The sequence below is a fragment of the Anolis sagrei genome, chromosome 1 (genome assembly GCF_037176765.1).
Source record: "Anolis sagrei isolate rAnoSag1 chromosome 1, rAnoSag1.mat, whole genome shotgun sequence".
Taxonomy (NCBI): domain Eukaryota; kingdom Metazoa; phylum Chordata; class Lepidosauria; order Squamata; family Dactyloidae; genus Anolis; species Anolis sagrei.
The window spans coordinates 169,493,691-169,514,015 of record NC_090021.1 but is presented as its reverse complement, the minus strand read 5'-3'; the positions used below and the strand labels follow the sequence as shown (position 1 = coordinate 169,514,015).

The 20,325-nt window shown below is 41.0% G+C and overlaps 1 protein-coding gene across 2 annotated transcripts in view; it reads right to left on the bottom strand.

The window, feature by feature from the left end:
- The window catches only part of PTH2R (parathyroid hormone 2 receptor), an 86,543-nt gene that overhangs the window by 27,730 nt on the left and 38,488 nt on the right, over window positions 1–20,325 (bottom strand). For both annotated transcript variants that reach the window (XM_067470252.1, XM_067470250.1), the window contains one exon: window positions 6,992–7,052. In XM_067470252.1, coding sequence (XP_067326353.1) covers window positions 6,992–7,052 — 61 coding nt within the window. The remainder of the gene's footprint in view (window positions 1–6,991; window positions 7,053–20,325) is intronic.

The following is a 20,325-nucleotide window of genomic DNA, read 5'->3' as shown; positions in this document are numbered from 1 at the left end:
GGAAACAGGAAGCAAGCAGAACAGGTGAGTTTGTTTCAGGAACTTCTGCAGCTTATAGATAAGGAAGGCTGCATATATGCTGAAGCCCCCAGGGAAAGCTGTACAAGCCACAAGTCATGCCATAATAAAAAATTCATCGTCTTCAGGATTTTGGTTATCATTTTAAAAGAGAGAAATATAATTTACATTCCTTCCCTAAACCCCAAGGAAATCTGGTCTTCTAGTTGACCATTTGTTTTACATATATTTATCAGATTTATGGTAAATTCTACATTTCATGTCTGATCCTTGGGCCATTCTATCATTCTCTGCTGACATTTCATAATCTGGATATTACTTCATTGGCTGCATGAGACAAATCCAAGAGAGAGAGAGAGAGAGAGAGAAGAAATTGCGGCACAAGTCTGCTGAAACAAAGCTCTTCAGGTTTAACTTAGTGCTTAATTATTGTTTTGAAACCAATGGTCCATGAAAACAGTCTGCCAGATCACAGTGCAGGAACCTTTACACAGCTCTGGGCCTGATCCATGCCTAGATGACATGAGAGGAGGCCTAGGAACCTATGGGGCAAGCTGCCTTGAATTATATAATGGTGACAAAATCAGCTTCCACAGTACTTGCTTTTGGCTAACTTGTACTTCAAGTCTCTCTCTCTCCCCCCCCCCCCCCAAAAAAAATATCATGGCAAACCAACAACTTCCTACTTGGCATTACTGCTACAGTTCTAGCAGCAGATTCTCTCTAGAACACTTTATATTGTGATTCAGGAGCCTACTTTGGTGGATGTGGGCTTAAGATGTAGACAAGGTACTTGGAGGAAATAAGCCTACCATCTGCTTATCTTAGATACTGATGTCACAGTATGGAGGGGAAAGGGGTTGTCTTTAAAGACTGTTTGGAAGCTTCAATTGGTCCAATGGACGGCAGCCAGATTACTAACAGGAGCGATGCTCAGGGAGCATACAACTCCTCTGTTGCACCAGCTCCATTGGCTGCCAGTTTGCTACAATTCAAAGTGCTGGCTTTAGCCTATAAAGCCCTAAACCAGTGTTTCTCAATCTTCCTAATGCCGCGACCCCTTAATACATTTCCTCATGTTGTGGTGACCCCCAACCATAACTTCATAACTGTAGTTTTAATCCTGTTATTAACTGTAATGAAATTATCTGATAAGCAGAATGTATTTCCTTTCACTGGACCAAATTTGGCACAAATACCTGAAATACCCAAATTTGAATAGTGGTGGGGTTGGGGAGGATTGATTGTCATTTGGGAGTTGTAGTTGCTGGGATGTATAGTTCACCTACAATCAAAGAGCATTCTGGACTCCAGCAACAATGGAATTGAACCAAACTTGGCACAGCAAACTACCATGGCCAACGGAAGGAAACTGGAAGGGTTTGGTGGACACTGACCTTGAGTTTGGAGTTCTAGTTCACCTCCATCCAGAGGGCACTGTGGACTCAAACAATGATGGATCTGGACCAAACTTGACATGAATACTCAATATGTCCAAATGTGAACACTGGTAGAGTTTGGGGGAAATAGACCTTGACATTTGTGAGTTGTAGTTGCTGGGATTTATAGTTCACCTACACTCAAAGAGCAAACTTCTCACACAGAACACCCATGACCAACAGAAAATACTGTGTTTCCTGATGGTCTTTGGCGATCCCTCTGACATTCTCTGGCGACCCCTGGAGGGGTCCCGACCCCCAGGTTGAGAACCACTGCCCTAAACTGTTCTGGCCCAACTTACCTCTCCAAACGCATCTCCCCTTATGAACCATCTAGGATGTTAAGATCGTCTCGGGAGGCCCTGCTCTCGACTCCATCTGTGTCACAAATACGTTTGGTGGGGACGAGAGACAGGGCCTTCTCAGTGGTGGCTATGGAACGCCCTTCCTAGGGACATTAGATTGGCTCCCTTCCTTTTGACTTTTTGAAAGAAAGTCAAAACCTGGCTGTTCGAGCAGGCGTTTGAAAAGGCAGTGTAACAGACATAGGATTATGGAACAACTGGACTATGAGATTGGATTATGTTTTTATCTAGGAGATGAAATGATTTGTTTTTACTAATTGTTATGCTTTTAAATGTTTTAAATGTTTTATGATGTTGTGGCATTGAATTGTTGTCTTGTGAACCACCTCGAGTTGCCTGCGGGCTGAGAGGGGCGGTATACAAATGTAGCAAATAAATAAATAAAGATAAAAATGCTTCTTTGCTAGAGAAAATGAAGAGCTATGAACATCTTACAAGAGGTTGTAAGATGCTCAAAAAGATGAAATGTTACAATTCTAGCCACTCCTAAGTGGAACAGATTATCGAGATATATTTCCAACCACGCCTTAGCTTTCGTTTCCCTGATGTGCCCTCTCTAAGGACAAAAAACAATGGTATTACGACTGTGCAGTATTATCCATCTTCATTGCTATGATACTGCACTTTGTTAATGGGAAGCTTCCCAGCAGTGTGGAAATCATCTATCAGACGGATGGCAAGCTATTTATTTGAGTAGCCTAAGGGCTGAGAAAAGCGGTAAATAAATAAATAAATTTAACCTTAGCAGACTGAAAGCCAAAGCCAAATTCACAACAACATCTGTTACAGAACCCAAATATGCTGATGATAATGCCATCTGTGCTCATTCAGAAAAAAGACCTACAAGCCACTCTAAGCACCTTTGCAGAAGCATACTAAAAATTTGGTCTCATACTGAACATCGAGAAAACCAAAGTGCTGTTTCTACAGGCACCAGCTAATCCCTCTCCAATGCCAGAAATACAGCTTAATGGTGTAACATTAGAAAATGTTGACCATTTCCGCTACCTTGGCAGCCACTTCTCCACAAAAGTCAAAATTGACACCCAAATACAACACCGCCTGAGCTCTGTGAGTGCAGCATTTTTCCGAATAATGCAGAGAGTGTTTGAGGATCGGGACATTCGTAGGGAGACCAAGATGCTTGTTAATAAAGCTATTGTCCTTCCAACCCTATTATATGCCTGCAAAACATGAACCTTCTACAAACGTCACACTCAACTTCTGCAACAATTCCATCAGTATTGCCTCCGAAAAATCCTGCAAATCTCTTGGGAAGACAGGTGGGCAAATGTCAGTGTTCTGGAAGAAGCAAAGACCACCAGCATTGAAACAATGATCCTCCACCATCAACTTCATTGGACTGGCTACGTTGTCTGAATGCCCAATCAGCTAAGGCAGTGGTTCTCAACCTGTGAGTCCCCAGGTGTTTTGGCCTACAACTCCCAGAAATCCCAGCCAGTTTACCAGCTGTTAGGATTTCTGGGAGTTGAAGGCCAAAACATCTGGGGACCCACAGGTTGAGAACCACTGAGCTAAGGGAATGTGATTTGTTCAAGGCCATCCAATGGGTGTCCATGGCCAAATGGGGATGCAAACACTGGACTCCAGAGTAAAAATTAAGTGCTCAAACTAGGGCTGTCCAACCACGGAAAAATTTGTTTCTAAACTCGATGCGTTTTTAGGGGGTTTTTGCGTTTCGTTATTTAAAAGAATTCCGAAATTTTTCTTTTACAAAGTTCGATATTTACGAAATTTCGGAAATTACGAAACAATTTCGAAACAATAACGAATCGATTCATTAATGGCGGACGCGATTGCGCAATACACTAAAAAACCCTCCAAATGGGACAGGGGGAACTCCTGAAGCTTCCCTCTCCCTCTGTTGTTGACTGTTTTTTTTTATCACTGATAAAACAAACAACGACTATAAAACTTGCACCAGACATACGGAAATAATAACGAAATAATAACGAAACAATTACGAAACAATTACGAAACGAATTGAAAAAATTCGTTTTGTTTTTTAGTTGCTCCTGAATGGTTCAATATCGCTTCATTATAAAAAAAATAACAAATTAATAACGAATTACGAAATTAACGAACGAAACCACCCAGCCCTAGCTCAAACCACTCTACCCCACTCACTCTCCTATCCTCTGGTCTCCCCCAAGTTCTTTCCCTTCCCATCTGTTTTTCTGCAAGTTTGTGTCATCACCTGTTTTGAATCACCTGCCACTCTCCAGCTCCTTCTACATTGCCATTTAATCTGGATTATCAAAGCAGATAATCCACATTATCTGCTTTGAACTGGATTTTATGAGTACATTGTCATATAATCCAGTTCAAAGCAGATAATCTGGATTTTATATGACAGTTCAGAAAAGGCCTCCATCACTCTGCTATCCACCATTATTTCACCGATCTTCCCTGTCCAAAGATGCACCAATATCAAACTGAAAAGCAGCAGTGGGTACTCCAAGACTACCATCACTTCGCCACAAAGAAAAAATCAACAGAAAAAAATGCACAACAGTTAAAAAGCACTCAGTGGAAACCACATTACGTAAAAATGCTGCAAAACTGTCTCCTTCTGCCATTAATTATTATCCAGAGCTTCTTAATTAGAAGAATTAGGTTGCAAAGGGACTTTGCTTCCACAACAAGCTGTAGCAATTATAAAGAAATGGCTGTTTGTTCTACATTTTACTATTTTATACGTCATGGAAAAGTTCCTGGAATATAGCAGCTCAATATAACCTCTCCCCTGGGCAGCTAAATATTGAGATCTGTAAACCTAATTAAGTATAAGAGAGTGAAGTAAGTACTGATTGATATACTCTTGAGATATGTAATTGTTTTAAATGTGTACCAAACAATCACGTTTCTGCAACAGGATCTGAAATATTCCATCTGCTTGAATTACTCCCCTGGAAGTATTGAACTGAAGGATTTAAATATCCTTTACAAAAATGATTTAAGTGAACAAACAGGTTCTTATACCTTTGAAACTTGTCCGATATTAATAAATAATTCATTGATTGATTAGACATTAATTCAACATAATAGCAGATAATAGGAAGATTCTGTTACATTAAGTCGTAGCAGGATAAAGTGTGTGTTAAAGAAAAACCTTATGATGTTAATTATTATGTACAACTGGTAATGTAGGTCAGCCAGCATGTTTGGGCCACACCCGGTGGGGTATAACTGTATGCAGGCATGTAGCCGGGGGGGGGGGGTTGAGGGTCTTCAGCTCCCCCCCCCCCCGAAATTCTCATGGTGGTCGCGAAAAGGCCTTACTGGTGCATTATTTAAACTGTTATGTTTATTCATATCATGATCTGATCACCATACTCAATATATCTCATATGCATGGGGGTATTGGGGTAATGATACAAAAGGTTTGCTAGGGTAGACCCTCTTTCACTCAGACTCAGCCCCCCCCCCCGAAACCCCCCTGAAATAAATTCAGCCCCCCCCCCCCCCCCGAAACGAAATCCTGGCTACGGGCCTGACTGTATGGATTTTAGAATACAGTTTGGAGAAGCAATATGCTGTAATGCTGTTATGCTCTAACAGCAATGCTTTTTGCTATGGTGGAATAGCTATTTACTCAAGGTTTATGTTTTGCTCTCTCATTTGAATGAAGATGAAGAAGCCTTATTCTGTGTTACTTATAAGGACTATGTAAGTTTGTTGCACTGTTTGATTTTGTATGCAACATTGCAAGTTTATGCCTCTGCTGATAAGAGTAAAGTTTTTCTGTTCCTTTTTCCTCTTGTTTGTGTGTCTTTTGCATGGAACTTGGCTAAAACACGCTTTGTGCAACAGATTCTTCCACTGAAACTGATTCTCGTGAGCATATATAAAAACCAATATTGAACATATGAATGTCTTTCCATGTAAACTTAAAAAGAACTATGCTGCAAAGATGAATGTACTTTGCCAGTTTTTCTCCAAACTACCTATTTCATTAATGACACTGGGCCATCTATATAAATAAAAATGTAATGTTCATTTGTGGTATTCACAGAACTCAAAAACCCCTGGACGAATTGACACCAAATTTGGACAGCATACATCTAACAACCCAATGTATGTCCTTCACTCAAAATTTTTTGATTTTGTCATTTGGGAGTTGTAGTTGCTGGGATTTATAGTTCACCTACAATCAAAGAGCATCCAATTATGGCATTGAATCAAACGTGGCACACAGGACTCCCATGACCAACAGAAAACACTAGAAGGGTTTGGTGGGCATTGACCTTGAGTTTGGGAGTTGTAGTTCACCTACATTCAGAGAGCACTGTGGACTCAAACAATGATGGATCCGGACCAAACTTGGCACAAATATTCCATATGTCCAAATCACAGATGGAGTTTGGGGGAAATAGACCTTTACATTTGGGATTTGTAGTTACTGGGATTTATAGTTCACCTACGATCAAAGAGCATTCTGAATCGCTCAAATGACATAATTGGGGCAAATTTCTCACACAGAACCCCCATGACCAACAAAAAATACTTAAGGCCATCCAGTCCAACTCTCTTCACCTGGGCAAGAAAATGTAATCAGAGCCCTCCTGACATAGAGCCATCCAGTCATAAATATAGATAGATATGATTCACACAGAGAGAGAGATAGTATCATAGATTTGAAAGGGACCTCTAAAGAAGGACTATGACATGTTGCATATTCCAGAGTAGGCAAACCAGACACTCTCCACATCAACACTGGCAAAGAAACAGCAAGAAATACTATTTACCCAACAAGCATAAAGAAATTACATAGATTAGAAACCAATACTTTCTCATTATTTTATTTTCCAGATCACCAGACTGGGCCACAGCAACGCGTGGCAGGGTATGGCTAGTATGTATATATGCATTCATTCATTCATTCATTCTTTTCAGATTGCAACATATGGTTCACAGAATTATAGAAAATAATAGAGTTAGAAGAGTCATGCCCCTTGCCATGCAGGAAAAGCACAATCATAAATATGGGGGAAAATAAGTTTTGAATTATAACTCCCAGTATCCTCTAATTAGCATGACCAATGATGATGCTGTTTGGAGAAACTGGGGAGTTAGAGCCTCTGAAATAATGGTTTCCACATTATGACTGAGAAAAATCAAGGAAGGTCCTTTACCGTATGTACATACCTTGCATCTGCTACTGTTGCTCTAACCACTGCCCAGGCCACTACAAAGATAGCTGGGAAGCCTACGGGTATGAAAAAAAAATATTGCCATCTGTTAGATCACATATACCCCAAGGAAGGAAGTGGTAATTTGAATGCCTTTTCTTCTCATGTGGATAAAAAGTAACACAACAATTTTGAAAGAACATGAGCAGATGAAGAAAACCAGATTGTTTAGATATACTAGCATCTGTGTGCCCAAGCTACAGGTTGTTCTTAATCTCATTGCCTGCATATCTTGAGGCTGAAACACACCAGCACTTCTTGTAGCTTTTTACCCATGTTTTTAGCCAACATGTATTTTAAGCAGCTTTTAATGTTTGCAAATTTTATCCATAGGATGTTCCTAATTTCATTACCTGTATAACTTGTAATAAGGGTCTCTGGACCATAATAAAATTTACCTACCTACCACTCTACAGATATATATATATATATATATATATATACACACACACACACGCACACGCACATGTGTGTGTGTGTGTGTGTGATTGCAGTGTGCGCGCACTCCATATATATATATATATATATATATGCACACACGCGCGTGAGCAGACACACACACACACACACACACACACACACACACACATATATATATATATATATATATATATATATATATATATATTTGGTAGTCACCCTTTTCCCCCATGCTCATTCATTCCTGAAACCCTTTTGTGAGTAAGATAGGGTGAAGCTTCATTATACTATATGTGTTGCAAAAACTACACAGAACATGAAGGAAATATGTTGGGACGAAACCTTAACAAGGTACTAGGTTAGTTTGTCCCGCTTTTTCTCTTTCATTTTCAATTCTTCACTTTCCACTTTGTCTGCTGGCAATCAAAACCTTTGGCTAGACAGCAGTTTCTTGTTTGGCCACCCACTTTCGCAAACACACTTGATCTACTGGAAATCCATACTCTGGGTAGAGATAACTGTGGCTCCTTCAGAGTTTGAGTTTTTCTGCAAAAATAACAAATTGCTTTCTATCCAAGTAAAGTGCTACACTCAAGAAGTACATCAAATAATGTACATTAGAACTTCAATGGGTGTGATGCACATTGACGTGCTCCTTGATCTTAGCACTTTATGTAGAAAGTAAGTCCTGCTGACTTCAAGGAATTGTGTTTGTTTTCGAGTAGACTGAAGACAATAGATAGAGGATGTGGCTCACCTATAAAATGGAACAGAAAACAGCATTTTCTTTCTTTTCTTTGTTTCTTGGATTAGCATTCTGTATAAATTTAATAGCTTCAAACTCAAAGAAAAAAGCATTGAACATTTATTTTCAATGGTATTTGAATATACAAAATAAAATTAACGTGCTGCCTCTTGTTTGAAAGGATTATCAAGTTTTGCAGTACTTCAAAAGCTTTCACAGCAATTTAAACAGCCACTATAATGAGAATATGCAAGAAACACAGACTTCTTGTATGATCTCTTAAAAACTATTTGTCCCTACCCAAAATGCACTAAGGGCCCTTCCCTGAATAGCAAGGCATAAAATCCCACAATATCTGCTTTGACATGGGGTTATCTGTGTCCAGGCCTGTAGCGAGGGGGTGGTTTTAGGGGTTCAACTCCCTCCCCCCCGAAATGTTTCAGATTTTTTTTTAAAACCTGGTTTACTCATGAATTTTAACTGGTTAACCAAATTCCCCTGCTAAGTCTATGAGATGCAAAAAATTAAGAGTCCCTCCAGAACTGTAAGCACTATCTCAAGCAAATATTGACAATTTATTCACACTGTCATTACTTGCAGCAATAGCCAATGTAGTGAAGCAACCAAATTGTGGGTGTGTGTGTTGAATGCTCTCATTAAGGAGGCCAGACTTGGTGGAGGTGGTTGACAGTGGTGGAGCTGCAGGCTATTGAAGGTTGCTCTGCCCCCTGCTGTGCTCTTTGCTTCAGCGTGAGCTAGGAGGCAGGTTTCAACACCCCTGCCCCCTTGAAATTTTCAACCCTCCCCAAAATTTTCAAACTCCCCCCAAAAAAATTTCAACCCCCCCCCCCCCCCCCCGCCGAAATTGTCAACCCTCCCCGAATTTTTTTTCTGGCTATGGCCCTGTCTGTGTCCACACTGCCATATATTCCAGTTCAAAGCAGAAAATGTGGGATTTTACTCAGCTGTGTGGAAGGGGCCTAAAAGTGACCATGCATGAAATGACTAGAAACAGAGTGTGATCCAGCGAGAAATCTTTGCTCTTGTTTTGAACATAAAGCAAAGCAAAGCAAAACAAACCCCAACTTCGTGTACAGTGTAATGATGACTAGGAAAAGGATCTTGAGATTATAATAGATAGCTCGGTAAAAAAAATCAAGCCAGTAAATAGCTATTGTGCAAAAGGCAAATTGTAGACTGGGAAAATATAATACTGCACTCACTCCAATTTATTGGACAGCTACACTTGAAATAGTGTGTTTGGTCTCTGTTATATTTCTAAATAATGACACACTAGAAAAGGAAAAGGTGCAGAAAGAGGCAATCAATGCATTCACAGGGCTGCGGTTGTTCTCTTCCAATGAAAATGTACAATTAGAAAGGCATCAAACAACGGGAAAGATAAATAAGTAAAATTATCCGTGGTCTAGATTAGGTAAAAATTGTTTGGGAGATGGCTTTCCTTCTCCCTCTCTCTCTCAGGACTCATCTATACTGCCATATAATTCAGTGTCCATTCCCAAATTATCTGCTTTGAACTGGAATATATGGCAGTGTGGAATTGAAGGAGGTAATAAGTGATTTTTTCAATGGCTAAGCTTTAGTAAAGAAACGTAAGAAATGTACCCCTCCCTGTAGAAAGGAGCAGCACGTCAACAAGGAGGAAAATGTTTTAAAAACAAGAGGTCATGCTATATGTCAGAATATTAAGTTGCTAACTGCTCGATTTACATAGGAAATGGTTTTATGTGGTGAGGCGTAAAGTAGAAATTGTGGTTTTGACAGTCTAATGTTTGGATGCAGGTGCGAGAAGGGGCTTTCTATCAAAAGGTCAAGGGAGGAGGGCTGGAAAGAGGGTACTTTCCATGACCAAAAAATACCCCCATGTTTACCTGACTATAAAGGTTTGCAAAAAGCCAAGGAGGAGCGTGGCAGCCTGTGGGAGCACTTGTAGAAGTGCTGTCTCTTCGCCTCTTGCTGATCAGCTTGAATAAACGGTGTTTTACCTGAACCTATTGGACTCTGTGGACTTCTTCGAAAGGGACCCTGCACCCTAAACCCGTGTTCCCTTACAGAATCAGATAACCCAGTTCCAAGCAGATACTGTGGGATTTTCAGCCTTTATTTTCTGGATTATATGGTTATGTGGAAGTGCCCTAAGATTATCTGCTTTGAACTGGATTATATGGCAGTGTAGACTCATATAATCCAGTTCAAGGCAGACAATGTGAGATCAAATACTGAATGATATGGCAATGTTAATCCATCCTCATAGTAGTTTACTAAAATTCACATCCATCATTGAAGCTCAATGATAGGAGACTCAGTGATAGGAGACTTACTTACTTACTTAGGTCATCCCTTGTTATCCGAGTAGGATTGCCTTCCAAGATTAGTGTCCTGGCGGCTGGTCCGTAGGTGACTGTAGATCCCTATTCTTGATCTATGTGTTCTCCCACAGTGAGGGCATTGGTTTCCAGGCGGTCCCGGCTGGGGTTGGCTTGACGCACCTTCCTCTTGGCACCTACATCCATTTGTGCCTCTTCAAATTCTGCAGCACTGCTGGTCACAGCTGACCTCCAGCTGGAGTGCTCAAGGGCCAATGCTTCCCAGTTCTCAGTGTCTATGCCAGAGTTTTTAAGGTTGGCTTTGAGCCCATCTTTAAATCTCCTTTCCTGTCCTCCAACATTCCATTTTCCATTCTTGAGTTCGGAGTAGAGCAACTGCTTTGGGAGACGGTGATTGGGCATCCGGACAACATGGCCGGTCCAGTGAGTTGATGGCGGAGGACCATCTCTTCAAAGCTGGTGGTCTTTGCTTCTTCCAGGTAAGGGATATACCCCTTTCCACAGCACACAGCAAACTATAGGATTTCTTTCCACAAGATGCAGTGATAGCCATAAGCTTGAATGACTTTAAAGAGGATTACACTTATTCATTGAAGCAAAGGATGTCAATAGCTACAAGTTATGAAGACTCTAGTATTACTAGAGTATAAGCCTAGTTTTTCATCCCTTTTTGTAGGCTGAAAAAGTCCGCCTCGGCTTATACTCGAGTCAAGATTATTATTTTTTTCTGTTGTTGTTATTATTATTATTATTATTATTATTATTAAACTTTATTTGTACCCCGATAGCATCTCCCGAAGGACTCGATGCAGCTTACAAAGGCCAAGGCCTCAACACATAATATAACAATACAAAACCTAAAGCAAATTAAAAACAATTAAAGCAATATAAACAACAAGCAATAAACAATACACTAAGACACAATAAAACTGGGCCGGGCCAGAGTAATGGGTACAGGATTAAAAGTGCTGATGTGGCAGGAGGTATGTAGGATTGTAGGGCAAGTGGAGTGTGAGATGTGCACCAATCTTAGTTCTAGTAAAGTGCTTATGGGACTTGGTATTGAAGATTTCCTAATCTGGGATGGCACATCGGAACAGCCAGGTCTTCAAGTTCTTTCTGAAGATTGCCAATGTAGGGGACTGTCTAAGATCTTTGGGGAGGGTGTTCCAGAGTCGGGGGGCCACCACAGAAAAGGCCCTGTCTCGTGTCCCCACCAAGCGTGCTTGCGACGCAGGCGGGATCACGAGCAGGGCCTCTCCAGATGACCGAAGTGAATGCGTGGGTTCATAGATGGAGATGTGGTCACGCAGGTAGGATGGTCCCAAACCGTTCAGGGCTTTGTAGGTAAGCACCTGCACCTTAAATTGGGCTCGGAAAATAAACGGCAGCCAGTGGAGCTCCTTGAACAGGAGGGTTGACCTCTCTCTGTAATGGGCCCCAGTTAACGTCCTGGCCGCTGGCCGTTGGACCAGTTGGAATTTCCGAGCCGTTTTCAAGGGCAGCCCCACGTAGAGCGCATTGCAGTAGTCCAATCTGGAGGTGACCAAGGCATGGACCACCCCGGCCAGATCAGCCTGTTGTTGTTGTTGTTATACATTTATTATTTTACTCTATTTATTATTATTATTATTATTATTATTATTATTACATTTATTATTTTACTTTATTATTGTTGTTATTACATTTGTTATTTTACTGTATTATTACTGTTATTATTATATTTCCATTATTTTACTGTATTATTATTATCACATTTTAATTTTCCTCTTTTTATTATTATTGGAAGGATACGTAAGCACATTTACATTGAAGAAGGTTAGAATCATGGTTTAATCAGATTTGGGGAGTCTTATCTTATTTTATTTTGAAATTTGCCCATAGCTGCTGCATTTCCCACCCTCGGCTTATACTCAAGTCAATTGGTTTTCCCAGTGTTCTGTGGTAAAATTGGGTACCTCGGCTTATATTTGGGTCGGCTTATACTCGAGTATATACGGTACCTCCAATATTTGTCTGGGGAAGTTGAGAAGGTACAAGTTAAGTATTTGTCCAGTTTATGGGTTTCCCATGGATCTTTGGTGGACTTTTTCATGAGGCAGGATTCTGCCTCCATGGTCTGATCTTACACAATCTAAAATAAATAAAATCTTCAAAAAGCAAAAAAGCTCAATGATAGAGCAGAAGAATCAGATGTATACTCAGTGTCTTCCTTCTAAGAAAATGTTGCAGACTGCAGTTAGAACAGACAATTGTGAATCCAGAAAAGTTACATTCTTGGACTATAACTCTTAGAATCCCATTCCTGTCAGTGGTCATACTATGTGGAGGTATCTGGGAACTGCAGTTACAAAAAAAGTAACTTTCCCAAGCTCTCTGTGGAAATTAACTACTGCTCAGTGGTCTGCTTCAGTATGTCCTCTTCATATTGTTAAGCATTTCTTGCTTCTCTGAGAACCTGAAGTGGATTCCTTTAAAAATGAATTAAACTTACATTTATCCACCCACTCTTTGGGATGAAAATAAAGCAAGGTTTTGATGGGGCTTGTCAACCAGCAGTACCTGTGATTTCAGGTGTGCCTTGAAACTTCCCCCACATCATGTCTAAGTAACCGCAAAGCACAGACTGTGAGTAGGTGTGTCCTGACAAAAGAATCCCATTAGCTATAGTCTTCAAATACAATAAAAAAAATACTGTATAGATATATCATTGAGTGAGCAGTTGCCAAGCTGCTGAATTGTGTCCAATTCTGGGCGCCACAATTCAAGAGAGATATTGACAAGCTGGAATGTGTCCAGAGGAGGGCGACTAAAATGATCAAGGGTCTGGAGAACAAGCCCTATGAGGAGCGGCTTAGGGAACTGGGCATGTTTAGCCTGAAGAAGAGAAGGCTGAGAGGAGATATGATAGCCATGTATAAATATGTGAGAGGAAGCCACAGGGAGGAGGGAGCAAGCTTGTTTTCTGCTTCCTTGGAGACTAGGACGCGGAACAATGGCTTCAAACTACAAGAGAGGAGATTCCATCTGAACATTAGGAAGAACTTCCTGACTGTGAGAGCCGTTCAGCAGTGGAACTCTCTGCCCCGGAGTGTGGTGGAGGCTCCTTCTTTGGAAGCTTTTAAGCAGAGGCTGGATGGCCATTTGTCAGGGGTGATTTGAATGCAATATTCCTGCTTCTTGGCAGGGGGTTGGACTGGATGGCCCATGAGGTCTCTTCCAACTCTTTGATTCTATGATTCTATGATTCTATAAGCAAGCAGTACTTTCAAACACAACCACAAAAATTCTTCTCAATCGGTGCATAATATAAAAAAGTTTCATTTACAAAACTGGACGTATAAACAACAGGGTGATGAGGAGAATAATTTCTTACGTGAGAAACAAAATCAGGGTCTGGGTGGTACCATTTTAGAGGACTCCCTTTCATATCATTTTTTTACATAGAGACATTTCTGAAAAACAAAATGCCAGAAGAGCTCTAACCTAGATTTCTACCAAAAAATGCTTCCAAAAGGTTTTTCAGTAGGAAGCACACAATCAACCAACACTAGTAGATTCCAAACACAACTTCAGTGAGAGGCCAAAGAATTGCTGCTACAACAGAGATTATTGGTCTTTTCCCACAGCCAGCTCCTACTGCTCAATCTATACAAATAAAAATGTAATGTCCGTTTGTGGGATTAACATAACTAAAAAACCACTGGGTGAATTGACACCAAATTTGGACACAAGACACCTATCAGGCCAACGAGTGACCATCTCTCATAAAAACACTGAAAAATAGCAGAAGAGACTTAAAAAGCCACCAAAATTACATTACAACGCATGCGCAAAACCACATATATACTCAAACACATATATACACATATACACAAATATACACACACACATATATGCCTATTTACACACACAAAACACATACACAGAAAGGGGGAAAGAAGGAAGGGGAGAAAGAAGGGTAGAGGAGAAAGGAAGGAGAGAAGGAAATAAAAAAGTGAAAGAAGGAAGGGAAGAGAGAGGGCAAGAAAGAGAGAAAGAGGGGGGGAGGGAAAGAGGGAGGGAAGGAAGGAATGATGGAGCCAAAGAGCAAAGGAAGGGAGGAAAGAAACAGGTAGAGAAGGAAGAAAGAAGAAGAGAAAGATAAAGAAGGGAAGGAAGGAAAAAGGAAGGGAAGGAAGGAGAGAAAGAGGGCGGGAAGGCTGGCCACAGCAACGCATGGCGGGTTCAGCTAGTTGTACATATATTCTTCATTCACCAATTCTTTTTTATAACTGTTTCAATCCTATATTCCCATCAGTGTTTTGCAGATGGTAAATAATATTTTTGCATAGAATCTAATGTATCATTGCTGTTACTTTGTCATTTCGATACTGTTCCATTATCCGGATGGAGGGCACAAGGGGACGCTAGAGATTGAAGGATAGTCCATTTGGGGAAGGGAGGAGTTGAAGGAGGAAAACAATTTCCCCCATTTTTGCTGGTTATTCCCTCTCCTCCCATTCCCATATCAGAAATGTGGGTTGCTTTCATGACGGGGACATAGGTGGGGGCAATAACAGGAAAACAGGGGGAAATGGTTTTCCTCCTTCAACCCACCCTCCACCCCATAAAATTGACTATTCTTCTCTCTCTAGTGCCCCCTAATGGCCTCCACCCAGATGATGGAACAGTACAGTCGTTTCTTATATTCAATCTGTATTTTTTTTTTTTTTTGGTCGTGTCAGGAGTGACTTGAGAAACCGCAAGTCGCTTCTGGTGTGAGAGAATTGGCTGTCTGCAAGGACGTTGCCCAGGGGACTCCTGGATGATTTTGATGTTTTTATCATCCTTGTGGGAGGTTTCTCTCATGTCCCCGCATGAGGAGCTGGAGCTGATAGAGGGAGCTCATTGTGTCACATAACTGTTAAGGCCCAAGAATTTAGTTATACAGGGTTTTTCAAAAGAATGGACACAGTGCCAAAGTACTGTGTTTTTCTCCTTACATAAACAGCCTGTTTCCTCAAATTTTCAGCACCAATGATGAATACTTTGGCATTGGCCATGGTAGTCCACGCTTTGGTTACATCCCGTATAGACTATTGCAATGCGCTCTGCGTGGGGTTGCCTTTGAAGACTGTGGGACTGTGGGACCATTTGAAGACTGAAGCTTCAAATGGTCCCACAGATGGCAACCAGATTGTTAACAGGAGCGGTGCCCAGGGAGCATACAACTCCCCTGCTGTGCCAGTTCCACTGGCTACCAGTCTGCTACTGGGCACAATTCAAAGTGCTGGCTTTAGCCTATAAAGTCCTAAACGGTTCTGGTCCAATTTACCTGTCTGAATGCATCTCCCCTTATGAATCATCTAGGACTTTAAGATCGTCTGGGGAGGCCCTGCTCTCAATCCAGCCTTCATCACAAGTGCGTTTGGTGGGGACGAGAAACAGGGCCTGCTCAGTGGTGGCCCCTCGGCTATGGAACGCCCTCCCTAGGGATCGGCTCCCTCTCTTTTTAACATTTCGGAGAAAAGTTAAGACATGGTTGTTCGAGCAAGCATTTACAAATGCAGAGTAACCAACATAGGAAATGAAATGACTAGACAATGGAATTGGACAATGCTTCAACAATGAGATGCTACTGATGTTGGTTTTATTGTGTTGTTGTGGTTTTATATTGTTTTATGTTTTAATCTGTATTTTGATATTATGTGAACTGATTTATTGTAAACCACTTTGAGTCCCCGATAGGCTGAGAAGGGCGGTATACAAATAAAGTAAGTAAGTAAATAAATAAATGTCAAAACTTTAATGAAAAGCATGTTACACTATAGTTATGGATTCAATCTTGCTGAACTACAGAACACAAAATGCCTTATGTTACAAATGATTGGGGTCAGGGGTTGTTTCTGTGCTCAAAGGAGGCATCTAGTGGGAATCCTTTGAAAATCTATGCCCCACTCTTTCAAGTGGTAAGAGTTTCATTCGTGGGTGGTTGGCTGGTGGTTGCAGAAATATAGCCATTTCAAATCAGGGCCTCATTGGCCAAGGAAAGGGATAGGTAGCACCACCTGCAGCAACAGCAACAGCTGAGGGATGTGGTGACATGAGCAAATGGAAGGAATGGTGATTGTTTTCCATTTGCTTATTCACAAGTAAACCCTCCTACCCTGCTTTCAGTAGTCCAGAAGAGAAGGAGAAAAATAGCAGCAAAAACACAGGTAAAATGACACAGCAATAAATATCTAGCATTATGTCGAGCCTTTTTGAGTGGTGGCAGCAGCTGCAAAGGATGAGTAGAAGACAGCCTGAGTAACTATGCCTCCCTGCTCTGAGCATCCCAGAAGGGAAGGAACTAGAGGACATCCTTATCAAGTTTGCCTGTTACACCAAAAAAATCTGATTAACCTGAACAAATGAGAGAACTGGTTCAAAATTAGCAATATGAATCCCAGCAGGGGAAAATTAAATGCATGAGTATAGGATGGTAACACCTGACTTGACAACAGAACATATGAAATGGATGAAAGGGCCCTTCCAGACAGGCCCTATATCCCAGGATCTGATCCCAGGTATTCTGCTTTAAAGTGGATTATATGAGTCCACACTGCCAGATAATCTGGGATAAAAAGAAAACCAGGTACCAAATCCTGGGATATAAAGTCTGTCTGGAAGGGCCCTAAGAGTCTTGGTAGACCACAAGCTAAACATGAACCAACAGTGTGATTCTTCTAATTGGATTAATTACCCATATTTGCACCTTTCCCAGATGTACAGTATTTTCTTTCGAAGTGCAATTTCCAAAAATACGTACTATATTATTTATTTATTTACTGTATTTATATTCTGCCCTTCTCACCCCACAGGGGACTCAGGGTGGATTATAATGTACATATACAGGCAAACATTCAATGCCATAGACACACAACACATATAGACAGTCAGTCAGAGGCTATTTAACATTCCAACTTTTTTTGGCCACCAGGGGAGCTGTCACTTCACCATCCATCTGCGACACTGATGAAGTACTTCCTCATTCCCCGCATGCTTGCTGGAGATTTTTATGGCCTCATAAATTAGTTAAATTAGCCTCCCCATGTAAGTGGTACCTAATTTTCCTACTTGACAGATACAACTGTCTTTTGGGCTGCAAAGGTCAACAACATGCTACACAAATTGGCCGGAAGCTCACTCCAACCCGGGCGGCTTCGAACTCATGACCTTTCGGTCAGTAGTGATCTTAATGCAGCTGACTCCCAGCCAGCTGCACCACAATCCTGGTGCATATTCCAGTAATGGTTGCAACATACAGACATGATACTGGATATTTTTTTTTCAGTCTTCTCTCTAATGCTTTCTAATTCTCCCATGTGCTTTTCATTAGGCTTCATGTTGCCTGGATCAAATGCCATCCCATAATTATTATTAAATTATTATTAAACTTTATTTATACCCCGCAACCATCTCCCCTCAGGGACTTGAGGTGGCTAACATGAGACCAAGCCTGATAAATACAATAAACAAAATAAAATACATACAGCAGATAATAATTCAAAGAAAATACAACAATAAAAGAAAAATCATACAATGGGATAAAACACAGGGTATGAGGTAAGATGAAAAGTTAAAACAAGGGTTGAACAAAGTGGGCTGGGCCAAATGCAAGGATAAAAACAGGGGAAACTGGGTGAGATAGAGGGAGATATGAATGGGGGATATAGATGGGACAAGCTACGGGGTTTAATTTTCCACTAGAGGAGGAGATAAAGTGCACCAAGAGGGCAAGTTTATGCTGGAACAGTCATGATATGGGGATTTGTTGTTCATTCATCAAAAGTCAAGTTTTCAAGCTTTTCCTAAAGGCTGACAAGGTAGGTGCTTGCCTAATCTCCCCAGATAGTGAGTTCCAAAGCCAGGGGGCCACCACCGAGAAGGCTCTCTCCCTCGCTCCCACAAGCCGCACTTGTGACAGGGGTGGGAGCGAGAGGAGGGCCTCCCTGGAAGATCAAAGTGGTCATGCAGGTTCGTAGAAGGAAATGCGGTTGCGAAAGTAGGCGGGTCCCAAACCGTTCAGGGTTTTGTAGGTGATAACCTGCACCTTGCATTGGGACCGGAAGATGAACAGCAGCCCAGTTTTACATGTGGTGTGTATTTGTGTACTTAGCAACCCAAAAAATATTTCATGCATTGGACTATGTTCATTAAACTACATGAAGACCTATGCCACTGAGATATCACAAGACACTTTCCTCTTTCGTTAGGGTGCATCTTTGTTGGTTTGTTGTTTGGCTGTCCCTGGTATCATTTTAAAGTACTTCCATCCAGTTTGGAGAGGTCCTCCTTGAGGTCTCTGCATTTCTTCTTCTCATCTTTATTTCTTTTAAAAGCACATTAACTGGATATTACCAGCAAACCTTCCACTTCGCCTCCCAGCCTTCTTTTCAAACCCTTTATGAATATTTTTAAAGCATTAGTCCTAAGAAAAAAGATCTCTGCTTCTATCCATCGGTGATAACCATTCACTTAGTCATGCCCACTGCTTCCTGTTTTTAACTAGTTATTGATCCATATTTATTCTCAACAACATCTGAGGTTTCGTGTCAGGCAAACCTATAAAGTGCTTTCAAGAAAAAGAAAGAAAAACGTTTCAGAGGAAGAAAGGGCCTCTACGCCGACATGCAGACTTCTGATTTCATTAGATACAGCCAACTCAGATCACAAATTAAATAAGCTTAAAAGCATGTCAGTGGAGTGCTGCGCCAATCCAAGAAAACACAATAATTGGTAGGGAATGGTTATAGAATATAGTGAATAGTCACAGGTATAGCCATATAAAAAGACCTATCTTGGTTTTTATCTTAATTTGATTTTGATTATTTCCCCTCTGGGACACCACTGGGAATTGTAGAGTTCGGAATTTTATTAGGAACGTGTACACACATCCATCTTGTCTTAGGCCCTTTCTACACTGCCATATAAAATCCAGATTATCTGATATGAACTGGATTATATGGCAATGTAGACTCATATAATCCAGTTCAAAGCAGATAATGTGGATTATTTGCTTTGATAATCTATATTATATAGCCGTGTAAAATGGGTCTTAGAGAACCGTATTTTTCCCCTGAATTCCCTGTGGAGAAAGGCATGCTTTACAGTTATATTTATAATAAAAATATGTCCTAAAACTCACTTTTGAGTAAACTTATACAGCACATAACTGTAAGTCGAATCTTTATCTGAAGTGCTTGGGATCATAGGTTTTGGGGATTTTTTTTTTCTTCAGCTTTTGGAACCGCTGTGTTTGCTTATACATAATGAATGAGGGATGTGGGAAAGGAGGCTAGCTACACCTCCAGGACCTGCTGAGGTTTTGTTAAGGAGCTCTTTCCCAACCAGTGTCAAACATTTGACAGGAGAAAGGTAAAAGGGAGGATTCTGGGTCCTGTGGCTTGGCTTACACAAAGCCTATGCAAAAAGCAGATGTCAGGAAAGAGAAGAATCAAAATGCATATTGCTGTAGAAAGGCAATTACAGTGCACAGCGAGACAGGCATCCTAGAAATGAAGCACAAAGGGGGAGTGTGGCAAAATCTTTCCAACATTTCCTGAGTTGCAGCAAATGCATTCATTGGACTTCTCCCTCCCCAAGGTAAAGGTTTCCCCTTGACATTAAATCTAGTTGAGTCCAGCTCGGGGGGTTTTTGCTCATCTCAATTTCTAAGCCAAAAAGCTGGCATTGTGCTGTCGCGCGCTGGGCCTGTGACAATGTCTGTTTATAGGACGTGCTTTCTGCACC